A 12,399-nucleotide genomic window follows, 5' to 3' on the forward strand; every position below is an offset into this window, starting at 1 on the left:
TGGGCATGAGGAGATGTACCAAGCCAACCTCCACACTAGATGGGCATGAGGAGATGTACCAAGCCAACCTCCACACTAGATGGGCATGAGGAGATGTACCAAGCCAACCTCCACACTAGATGGGCATGAGGAGATGAGCCCTTAATGTAAAAGTAGATGGGCATGAGGAGATGTACAATACACTAAAGATGGGCATGAGGAGATGTAAAACCTAACTTTTTTCCTTCGATTCAATTTAACTGCATAATTACGTGATGTTCTATAATTCCTTTAGGTTTGGAACCACAAATAGACTCCTCAGACCAAAGGACAGATTTCCGCCGGTCTAATGTCCATTGCTCGTGTTTCTTGGTCCAAGCAAGTCTCTTCTTATTATTGGTGTCCTTTAGTAGTGGATTCTTTGCAGCAATTCGACCATGAAGGTCTGATTCACGCAGTCTCCTCTGAACAGTTGATGTTGAGATGTGTCTGTTACTTGAACTCTGTGAAGCATTTTGTTGGGCTGTAATTTCTGAGGCTGGTAAACTAATGAACTTATCCTCTGCAGCAGAGGTAACTCTGGGTCTTCCTTTCCTGTGGCAGTCCTCATGAGAGCCAGTTTCATCATTGAACTTGATGGTTTTTGCGACTGCACTTGAAGAAACTTTCAATGGTCTTGAAATGTTCCGGATTGACTGACCTTCTTGTCTCAAAGTAATGATGGACTGTCATTTCTCTTTGCTTATTTGAGCTGTTCTTGCCATAATATGGACTTGGTCTTTTACCAAATAGGGCTATCTTCTTTATACCACCCCTACCTTAAAGCTTTAAGAGGGAAAGAAATTCCACAAATTAACTTTTAACAAGGCACACCTGTTAATTGAAATGCATTCCAGGTGACTACCTCATGAAGCTGGTTGAGAGAATGCCAAGAGTGTGCAAAGCTGTCACCAAGGCAAAGGGTGGCTACTTTGAAGAATCTCAAATATGAAATATTTTATATATATTGTTTAACACTTTTTTGGTTACTACATGATTCCATATGTGTTATTTCATTGTTTTGATGTCTTCACTATTATTCTACAATGTAGAAAATAGTAAAAATAAAGAAAAACCCTTGAATGAGAAGGTGTGTCCAAACATTTGACTGGTACTGTATCAGGTGAACACACACCTGAGAGATATTGGTACTGTATATGTATGTGTTTGACTGGTACTGTATATGTATGTGTTTGACTGGTACTGTATATGTATGTGTTTGACTGGTACTGTATATGTATGTGTTTGACTGGTACTGTATATGGTACTGTATATGTATGTGTTTTGACTGTATATGTATGTGTTTGACTGGTACTGTATATGTATGTGTATGTGTTTGACTGGTACTGTATATGTATGTGTTTGACTGGTACTGTATATGTATGTGTTTGACTGGTACTGTATATGTATGTGTTTGACTGGTACTGTATATGTATATGTTTGACTGGTACTGTATCACCTGAGAGATATTGTCGTTTCTGTACATTAATACTTGTTTATAGCATAAATGTGTGTGTGTGTGTGTGTGTGTGTGTGTGTTCAGTCAAGTGGATGAAGAGTTTGGAGAGCTGGACGGCAGACAGAGAGAAGAGGGGGATCGAGAGGAGGAGGAGGAGGAACCTTCTCGTCTCTGGGTGGATCAGTTTTCTCCTCAACACTACACTGAACTACTCAGCGACGACGTGAGTGGTGGAGGTTGGGGAACGGGACTCTAACGGATTACATTTAATCTTTTACTTCCCAAGCCAGTGTGTGTGTGTGTGTGTAATGTGTATTGTGTGTGTGTGTGTATAATTACTGTGTTTTTAATTTCTGTGTGTATAATGTGTTTCTGTGTGTATATTGTGTGTGTGTATAATGTGTTTCTGTGTGTGTGTGTGTGTGTATAATGTGTTTCTGTGTGTATAATGTGTGTGTGTGTGTGTGTGTGTATAATGTTTTTGTGTGTGTGTGTGTGTGTGTGTGTGTGTGTGTGTGTGTGTGTAGTTCACCAACCGCTGTCTGCTGAAGTGGCTGAAGCTGTGGGACCAGGTGGTGTTTGGACGAGAGAGGAAGACACGCCCACCCCCAGCCGAGAGGCCCGACCAGAACACAGCCAATCAGGACCAGGGACGCTTCAATAAGGGCCGGGGTCGCTTTAATTCCACCAACCGGAGCCAGGGGAACTTTAATCAAGCCAATCAGAAATTTAAGACCAAGAGTCAGATCACTGAGGAGCTTCTGGAGGCTGAACTGGACCAATACAAAAGGCCCAAATACAAGGTAGGTAGACCCACACATCACACAGACTGATAAATACAAGGTAGGTAGACCTACACAGACTGATAAATACAAGGTAGGTAGAACTACACAGACTGATAAATGCAAGGTAGGTAGACTGATAAATACAAGGTAGGTAGAACTACACAGACTGATAAATACAAGGTAGGTAGAACTACACATCACACAGACTGATAAATACAAGGTAGTTAGAACTACATATCACACAGACTGATAAATACAAGGTAGGTAGACTTACACAGACTGATGAATACAAGGTAGGTAGAACTACACATCACACAGGCTGATAAATACAAGGTAGGTGGAACTACACAGACTGATAAATACAAGGTAGGTAGAACTACACATCACACAGACTGATAAATATAAGGTAGGTTGACCTACACAGACGGATAAATACAAGGTAGGTAGACCTACACAGACTGATAAATACAAGGTAGGTAGACTCACACAGACTGATGAATACAAGGTAGGTAGAACTACACATCACACAGACTAAATACAAGGTAGGTAGAACTACACATCACACAGACTGATAAATACAAGGTAGGAAGAACTACACAGACTGATAAAGACATGGTAGGAAGACCTACACAGACTGATAAATACAAGGTAGGTAGAACTACACATCAAACATACTGATAAATACAATGTCTGTAGAACTACACATCACACAGACTGATAAATACAAGGTAGGTATAACTACACAGACTGATAAATACAAGGTAGGTATAACTACACAGACTGATAAATACAAGGTAGGTAGAACTACACAGACTGATAAATACAAGGTAGGTAGAACTACACATCATACAGACTGATAAACACTAGGTAGGAAGAACTACACAGACTGATAAATACAAGGTAGGTAGACCCACACAGACTGATAAATACAAGGTAGGTAGAACTACAGACCGATGAATACAAGGTAGGTAGACCCACACAGACTGATAAATTCAGGGTAGGTAGACTCACACAGACTGATAAATACAAGGTAGGTAGAACTACACATCACACAGACTGATAAATACAAGGTAGGTAGACTGATAAATACAAGGTAGGTAGACTGATAAATACAAGGTAGGTAGACCTACACAGACTGATAAATACAAGGTAGGTGGAAGTACACAGACTGATAAATACAAGGTAGGTAGAACTACACATCACACAGACTGATAAATACAAGTAGGTAAAACTACACAGACTGATAGAAACAAGGTAGGTAGAACTACACAGACTGATGAATACAAGGTAGGTCGACCCACACAGACTGATAAATACAAGGTAGGAAGAACTACACAGACTGATAAAGACAAGGTAGGTTTAACTACACAGACTGAGAAAGACAAGGTAGGTAGAACTACACAGACTGATAAAGACAAGGTAGGAAGAACTACACAGACTGATAAATACAAGGTAGGTAGACCCACACAGACTGATAAATACAAAGTAGGTAGACCCACACAGACTGATAAATACAAGGTAGGAAGAACTACACATCACACAGACTGATAAATACAAGGTAGGAAGAACTACACAGACTGATAAATACAAGGTAGGTAGACCCACACAGACTGATAAATACAAAGTAGGTAGACCCACACAGACTGATAAATACAAAGTAGGTAGACCCACACAGACTGATAAATACAAGGTAGGTAGACCCACACAGACTGATAAATACCAGGTAGGAAGAACTACACATTACACAGACTGATAAATACAAGGTAGGAAGAACTACACAGACTGATAAATACAAGGTAGGTAGAACTACACAGACTGATAAATACAAGGTAGGTAGACCCACACAGACTGATAAATACAAGGTAGGTAGACCCACACAGACTGATAAATACCAGGTAGGAAGAACTACACATTACACAGACTGATAAATACAAGGTAGGAAGAACTACACAGACTGATAAATACAAGGTAGGTAGAACTACACAGACTGATAAATACAAGGTAGGTAGACCCACACAGACTGATAAATACAAGGTAGGTAGACCAATATGTCCTCCTCCCACTAGGTGGTGCTGCTCTCTGGTCATATAGCTGTTAGTATATATACTACTAGGTTAATATAACTGGTTAATCTGTCGTCCACTAGGTGGTGCTGCTCTCTGGTCCTCCGGGTTTAGGGAAGACCACTCTAGCCCACATCATCGCTAAGCATGCTGGGTACAACGTGGTGGAGATTAACGCCAGGTGGGTTTAACGACTTCAACAAGTTGATGCTGTGGTTTCCCATAGCAACTAAGTGGTTGTTGATGCTGTGGTGTCCCATAGTAACTAAGAGGTTGTTGATGCTGTGGTTTCCCATAGTAACCAAGGTTTTGTTGATGCTGTGGTTTTCCCATAGTAACTAAGGGGTTGTTGATGCTGTGGTTTCCCATAGTAACTAAGTGGTTGTTGATGCTGTGGTTTCCCATAGTAACTAAGGGGTTGTTGATGCTGTGGTTTCCATAGTGATGACCGCAGTGCGGAGCTGTTCCAGAAGCGTATCGACACAGCGACCCAGATGAGGTCAGTGCTGGGAGCCAATGAGAAGCCTAACTGCCTCATCATCGACGAGATCGACGGAGCGCCCGCCGTAAGTCCCGCCCACCGCTCCGTCCCTGCCCTTCTATTGGACCACTCTCACCTAGCCTCATCTCAGAGTAATACCTCTCTCTCTCTCTCTCTCTCTGTGATTGGTCGGCAGGCTGCCATCAGCATCCTATTGGCCACTCTGAACAGGAAGGACAGCCAGGGGGCGGATTCAGAGGCGGAGCCTCTAAAGAAGAAGAAGAAAAAAGAGTCGGTCCTCCTCCGACCAATCATCTGCATCTGTAACGACCTGTAAGAGATGGAGGGGGGAGGGGTTTATCTCTATCTGTGATCTGATTGGTTCTCTGTCCTGTCAGGTATGTTCCAGCCCTGAGGCCTCTGAGGCAGCAGGCGTTCCTATTGGCCTTCCCCCAGACACAGCCTTCCCGCCTGGCACAGAGACTGGCTGAGGTAATCTTTGTTTTAATTTTCTTAGTGGTGATGCAACATGTCAGACCAGCCATGATGGGGGTCTTTATGTTAATGTGTCGGTTAGATCTCCAGGGGTCATGAAGACTGACATGTCAGAACAGCCATGATGGGGGTCTTTATGTTAATGTGTGGGTTAGATCTCCAGGGGCCAGGGTATGAAGGCTGACATGGGGACTCTGATGGCTCTCTGTGAGAAGACGGACAACGACATCAGATCCTGCATAAATACACTGCAGGTACATACACACACACACACACACAGCAAACCAATTGCACACTGTGTTTCCAGATTATAAGAGCTACCTTGTATTACAACAATATCAAGGGTCCAAACACTGATCCCTGAGGAACACCTGTCTGTACACATTAACTCACAGTTGACAACTGGGATGGCTGAGAATGAGAGGAGTGGCAATATCGTCCTCTTTCTGCCATATCTTCAATACTAGAGAGCATGTGCCCTCCAGGCCTGGAGGGAAGCTAAAGTCATTCTGCTACCTAAGAATAGTAAAGCCCTCTTTACTGTCTCAAATAGCTGACCAATCAGCCTGTTACCAACCCTTAGTAAACTTCTGGAAAAATTGTGTTTGACCAGATACAATGCTATTTCACAGTAAACAAATTGAGTACAGACGTTCAGCATGCTTATAGGGAAGGACATTCAACAAGCACAGCACTTACACAAATGAATGATGATGGGCTGAGAGAAATTGATGTTAAAATGATTGTGGGGGCTGTTTTGTTAGACTTCAGTGCAGCTTTTGACATTATCGGTCACAGTCTGCTGTTGGCTTTACACCCCCTGCTATAATGTGGATAAAGAGTTACCTGTCTAACAGAACACAGAGGGTGTTTTTTAATGGAAGCCTCTCCAACATAATCCAGGTAGAATGAGGAATTCCCCAGGGCAGCTGTCTAGGACCCTTTACTTTTTCAATCTTTACTTATGACATGCCACTTGCCTTGAGTAAAGCCAGAGTGGAAGACTCAACACTATACATGTCAGTTACTACAGCGAAATGTGTCTTCCGAATTTAACCCAACCCCTCTGAATCAAAGAGATGCAGAGAGCTGCCTTCATCGACGTTTATGTCATCGGGATCCAGGGAGCAGTTGTTGGGGGTTTAAATGCCTTGTTCAAGTGCAGAAGGCCAGATTTTTCAACCTTGACACATCTGGGATTCGAACCAATGACCTTTCAGTTCCTGGCCCGATGCTCTTTACCACTTGGCAACCTAGTCACAGAAAACCATACAGCCATTTTCCAGCCAAGGAGAGGGCTCACAAAAGAAATAGCATTAAAATTAATCACTTACCTTTGATGATCTTCATCTGGTGGCAGTCCCAGGTCTCCATGTTAGACTAAATGTTTCTTTTGTTCGATAATGTCCCTCTTTATGACCAAAAACCTCCTTTATTTGCGCGTTTTGTCCAGTAATCCGAATGCACAAGGTCCAGACGAAAAGTTTTAAAAAAGTACAATAAAAGTTTGTCGAAAAATGCCAAACGATGTTTAAAATCAATCCTCCGGTTGTTTTTGTCATAAATAATCAATAATATTTCAACCAGACAATAGGAAAGGAGAAACAAGAAAGGCGAGTTCCCGATCAGGCCCATGGCTGATGAATGGAAATATCCACTGGCCACTGATTGAAAGTGCTGTATCTCCCTCATTTGTCAGAGTAAAAGCCTGAAACAATAAAGACTGGCCACATGTAGAGGAAGCCATAGAGCTCGTGAACTGGGTCCTAAGTCTTTGTATGGTGGATAGGCTTTCAATGGAAAAACTGCCTTTCAAAATAATAGTACTTCCTGGTTGGATTGTCCTCGGGTTTTCGCCTGCCATATCAGTTCTGTTATACTGCCCCCTATCCTAATGAAGTTAAGATGGAGAGAAGTCTGTCCATAATAAATCACTGTAACACTTAACAAAGAGCCTGCAGTTAGTTTCAGAACATATTGATACAACAGTAGCTAAGATGGGGAGAAGTCTGTCCATAATAAAGCTCTGCTACTCATGCCACCAGAGGTCTGTTTATAATGACTAGCACACAGCTCAGACACCCATCCATACCCCACAAGACATGCCACCAGAGGTCTGTTTAAACTATTAACACACAGCTCAGACACCCACACATACCCCACAAGACATGCCACCAGAGGTCTGTTTAAACTACTAGCACACAGCTCAGACACCCATACATACCCCACAAGACATGCCACCAGAGGTCTGTTTAAAATGACTAGCACACAGCTCAGACACCCATACATACCCCACAAGACATGCCACCAGAGGTCTCTTCACAGTCCCCAAGTCCAGAACAGACTATGGGAGGCACACAGTACTACATAGAGCCATGACTACATGGAACTATTCCACATCAGGTAACTGATGTAAGCAGTAGAATCAGATTGGCAGGAACTAATTAGGATCCGTAATCAATCCGTAATCAATCAATCAATCAAGATGTGTTAATGTGTTGTGTTGTAGTCCCTCCACGGTCGAGGTTAGAGACAGCTGGACGTGTTAATGTGTTGTAGTTCCTCCACGGTCGAGGTTAGAGACAGCTGGACGTGTTAATGTGTTGTAGTTCCTCCACGGTCGTGGTTAGAGACAGCTGGACGTGTTAATGTGTTGTAGTTCCTCCACGGTCGAGGTTAGAGACAGCTGGACGTGTTAATGTGTTGTAGTTCCTCCACGGTCGAGGTTAGAGACAGCTGGACGTGTTAATGTGTTGTAGTTCCTCCACGGTCGAGGTTAGAGACAGCTGGACGTGTTAATGTGTTGTAGTTCCTCCACGGTCGAGGTTAGAGACAGCTGGACGTGTTAATGTGTTGTGTTGTAGTTCCTCCACGGTCGAGGCTAGAGACAGCTGGACGTGTTAATGTGTTGTAGTTCCTCCACGGTCGAGGTTAGAGACAGCTGGACGTGTTAATGTGTTGTAGTTCCTCCACGGTCGAGGTTAGAGACAGCTGGACGTGTTAATGTGTTGTAGTTCCTCCACGGTCGAGGTTAGAGACAGCTGGACGTGTTAATGTGTTGTGTTGTAGTTCCTCCACGGTCGAGGCTAGAGACAGCTGGACGTGTTAATGTGTTGTAGTTCCTCCACGGTCGAGGTTAGAGACAGCTGGACGTGTTAATGTGTTGTAGTTCCTCCACGGTCGAGGCTAGAGACAGCTGGACGTGTTAATGTGTTGTAGTTCCTCCACGGTCGAGGCTAGAGACAGCTGGACGTGTTAATGTGTTGTAGTTCCTCCACGGTCGAGGTTAGAGACAGCTGGACGTGTTAATGTGTTGTAGTTCCTCCACGGTCGAGGTTAGAGACAGCTGGACGTGTTAATGTGTTGTAGTTCCTCCACGGTCGAGGTTAGAGACAGCTGGACGTGTTAATGTGTTGTAGTTCCTCCACGGTCGAGGTTAGAGACAGCTGGACGTGTTAATGTGTTGTAGTTCCTCCACGGTCGAGGCTAGAGACAGCTGGACGTGTTAATGTGTTGTGTTGTAGTTCCTCCACGGTCGAGGCTAGAGACAGCTGGACGTGTTAATGTGTTGTAGTTCCTCCACGGTCGAGGCTAGAGACAGCTGGACGTGTTAATCTGTTGTAGTTCCTCCACGGTCGAGGTTAGAGACAGCTGGACGTGTTAATGTGTTGTAGTTCCTCCACGGTCGAGGTTAGAGACAGCTGGACGTGTTAATGTGTTGTAGTTCCTCCACGGTCGAGGTTAGAGACAGCTGGACGTGTTAATGTGTTGTGTTGTCCTTCACCTGGCCTCTTCCACCGGAGAGCACGACAAACTCACACAGGTAACACACACCACACACACACACACACACACACCACACACACACAGTCCCTCATACACACAACACACACACACACACACACACACACAGTTCCTCCACGTCCCTCATACAAACACACACAGTCGAGGTTAGAGACAGCTGGACGTGTTAATGTGTTGTGTTGTAGTTCCTCCACGGTCGAGGTTAGAGACAGCTGGACGTGTTAATGTGTTGTGTTGTAGTTCCTCCACGGTCGAGGGAAGAGACAGCTGGACGTGCAGTCGGTCCAGTCCATGAGGATCGGTCAGAAGGATCAGAATAAAGGACTGTTCAACCTCTGGCAGGAGATCTTCCAACTGCCGCGCATCAAACGGTATTATAACAAACTATGCTATTGAGAACCATAACTAACTAACTATTTGTCTTCCTGGTTGACCATATTTGGTGTCTTCCTGGTTGACCAAATTTGGTGTCTTCCTGGTTGACTATATTTGGTGTCTTCCTGGTTGACCATATTTGGTGTATAGGAAGCGTGTGGGCGAGGAGCTGGAGGAGGGCCTTAGAGAAGGAGGCGGGGCCGAGAGACTACAGCACATCCTTCACCTGGCCTCTTCCACCGGAGAGCACGACAAACTCACACAGGTAACACACACCACACACACACAGTCCCACACACACACACACACACACACACACACACACACACACAGTCCCTCACACACACACACACACACACACACACTGTCCCTCATACAAACACACACAGTCCCACACACACACAGTCCCACACACACAGTCCCACACACACACACACACACACACACAGACACACACAGTCTCTTCCATAGCAGGACAGCACACAGTAGGACATCACACAGTAGGACAGCACACAGTAGGACAGCACACAGCAGGACAGTAGGACAGCACACAGCAGGACAGTAGGACAGCACACAGCAGGACAGTAGGACATCACACAGCAGGACAGACATCACACACACAGGACATCACACAGGACATCACACAGCAGGACATCACACAGCAGGACATCACACAGCAGGACAGTAGGATAGTAGGACAGGACACACAGCAGGACAGCACACAGCAGGACAGTAGGACATCACACAGCAGGACAGTAGGACATCACACAGCAGGACAGCACACAGCAGGACAGTAGGACAGTATACAGTAGGACAGCACACAGCAGGACAGCACACAGCAGGACAGTAGGACATCACACAGCAGGACAGTAGGACAGCACACAGCAGGACATCACACAGCAGGACAGTAGGACATCACACAGGACAGTAGGACATCACACAGTAGGACAGTCACACAGCAGGACATCACACAGCAGGACAGCACACAGCAGGACAGTAGGACAGCACACAGCAGGACATCACACAGCAGGACAGTAGGACATCACACAGCAGGACAGCAGGACAGTAGGACATCACACAGCAGGACAGCAGGACAGCACACAGCAGGACATCACACAGCAGGACATCACACAGCAGGACACACAGCAGGACAGGACAGCACACAGCAGGACAGCAGGACATCACACAGTAGGACTTCACACAGCAGGACAGCACACAGCAGGACAGCACACAGCAGGACAGCAGGACACAGTAGGACAGGACAGGACACACAGCAGGACAGCACACAGTAGGACATCACACAGTAGGACATCACACAGTAGGACATCACACAGAGGACAGTAGGACAGGACATCACACAGCAGGACATCACACAGCAGGACAGCACACAGCAGGACAGTAGGATAGTATACAGTAGGACAGCTGGACAGCACACAGTAGGACAGCACACAGTAGGACAGCACACAGCAAGACAGTAGGACAGTATACAGTAGGACAGCAGGACAGCACACAGTAGGACAGCACACAGTAGGACAGCACACAGTAGGACAGCACACAGCAGGACAGTAGGACAGTATAGGACAGTAGGACAGCAGGACAGCACACAGTAGGACAGCACACAGTAGGACAGCACACAGTAGGACAGCACACAGTAGGACAGCACACAGCGGGACAGTAGGATAGTAGGACAGCACACAGGACAGGACAGCACACAGCAGGACAGCACACAGTATACAGCAGGACAGTAGGACAGTAGGACAGCACACAGTAGGACAGCAGGACAGTAGGACAGCACACAGCAGGACCGTAGGACAGCAAACAGTAGGACAGCAGGACAGTAGGACAGCACACAGCAGACCAGGACAGCACCGTAGGACAGCAAACAGTAGGACACAGCAGGACAGTAGGACAGCACACAGCAGGACAGTAGGACAGCAGGACAGTAGGACAGCACACAGCAGGACAGTAGGACAGCACACAGGACAGTAGGACAGCACACAGCGGGACAGTAGAACAGCACACAGCAGGACCGTAGGACAGCAAACAGTAGGACAGCACACAGTAGGACAGTATACAGCAGGCCAGTATACAGCAGGACAGTAGGACAGCACACAGTAGGACAGCACACAGTAGGACAGCACACAGCAGGCCAGTATACAGCAGGACAGTAGGACAGCACACAGCAGGACAGCATACAGTAGGACAGCATACAGCAGGACAGCACAGCAGGACAGCACACAGCAGGACAGCACACAGCAGGACAGCAGGACAGCACACAGACAGGACAGCACACAGTAGGACAGGACAGCAGGACAGTAGGCACACAGTAGGACAGCACACAGCAGGACAGCACACAGCAGGACAGTACACAGCAGGACAGCACAGCACACAGGACAGGACAGTATAAAGCAGGACAGGACAGCACACAGTAGGACAGGACAGCACACAGTAGGACATCACACAGTAGGACATCACACAGTAGGACATCACACAGCAGGACAGTAGGATAGTATACAGTAGGACAGCTGGACAGCACACAGTAGGACAGCACACAGTAGGACAGCACACAGCAAGACAGTAGGATAGTATACAGTAGGACAGCAGGACAGCACACAGTAGGACAGCACACAGTAGGACAGCACACAGTAGGACAGCACACAGCGGGACAGTAGGATAGTAGGACAGCACACAGCAGGACAGCACACAGTAGGACAGCACACAGCAGGACAGTAGAACAGTAGGACAGCACACAGTAGGACAGTAGGACAGCACACAGCAGGACCGTAGGACAGCAAACAGTAGGACAGCAGGACAGTAGGACAGCACACAGCAGGACAGTAGGACAGCACACAGGACAGTAGGACAGCAGGACACAGCGGGACAGTAGGACAGCACACAGCAGGACAGCACACAGTATAC

At 46.1% G+C, this 12,399-nt stretch overlaps 1 protein-coding gene across 2 annotated transcripts in view; it reads left to right on the plus strand.

Moving 5' to 3' along the window:
- chtf18 (CTF18, chromosome transmission fidelity factor 18 homolog (S. cerevisiae)) overlaps positions 1 to 12,399 on the plus strand; it is an 85,274-nt gene that overhangs the window by 25,399 nt on the left and 47,476 nt on the right. For both annotated transcript variants that reach the window (XM_042316462.1, XM_042316461.1), the window contains exons 7-15: positions 1,562 to 1,700; positions 2,005 to 2,280; positions 4,409 to 4,506; positions 4,768 to 4,891; positions 5,003 to 5,139; positions 5,205 to 5,298; positions 5,457 to 5,555; positions 9,346 to 9,476; positions 9,631 to 9,745. In XM_042316462.1, coding sequence (XP_042172396.1) covers positions 1,562 to 1,700; positions 2,005 to 2,280; positions 4,409 to 4,506; positions 4,768 to 4,891; positions 5,003 to 5,139; positions 5,205 to 5,298; positions 5,457 to 5,555; positions 9,346 to 9,476; positions 9,631 to 9,745 — 1,213 coding nt within the window. The remainder of the gene's footprint in view (positions 1 to 1,561; positions 1,701 to 2,004; positions 2,281 to 4,408; positions 4,507 to 4,767; positions 4,892 to 5,002; positions 5,140 to 5,204; positions 5,299 to 5,456; positions 5,556 to 9,345; positions 9,477 to 9,630; positions 9,746 to 12,399) is intronic.

The sequence above is a fragment of the Oncorhynchus tshawytscha genome, unplaced genomic scaffold (assembly GCF_018296145.1).
Source record: "Oncorhynchus tshawytscha isolate Ot180627B unplaced genomic scaffold, Otsh_v2.0 Un_contig_1312_pilon_pilon, whole genome shotgun sequence".
Lineage (NCBI taxonomy): Eukaryota > Metazoa > Chordata > Actinopteri > Salmoniformes > Salmonidae > Oncorhynchus > Oncorhynchus tshawytscha.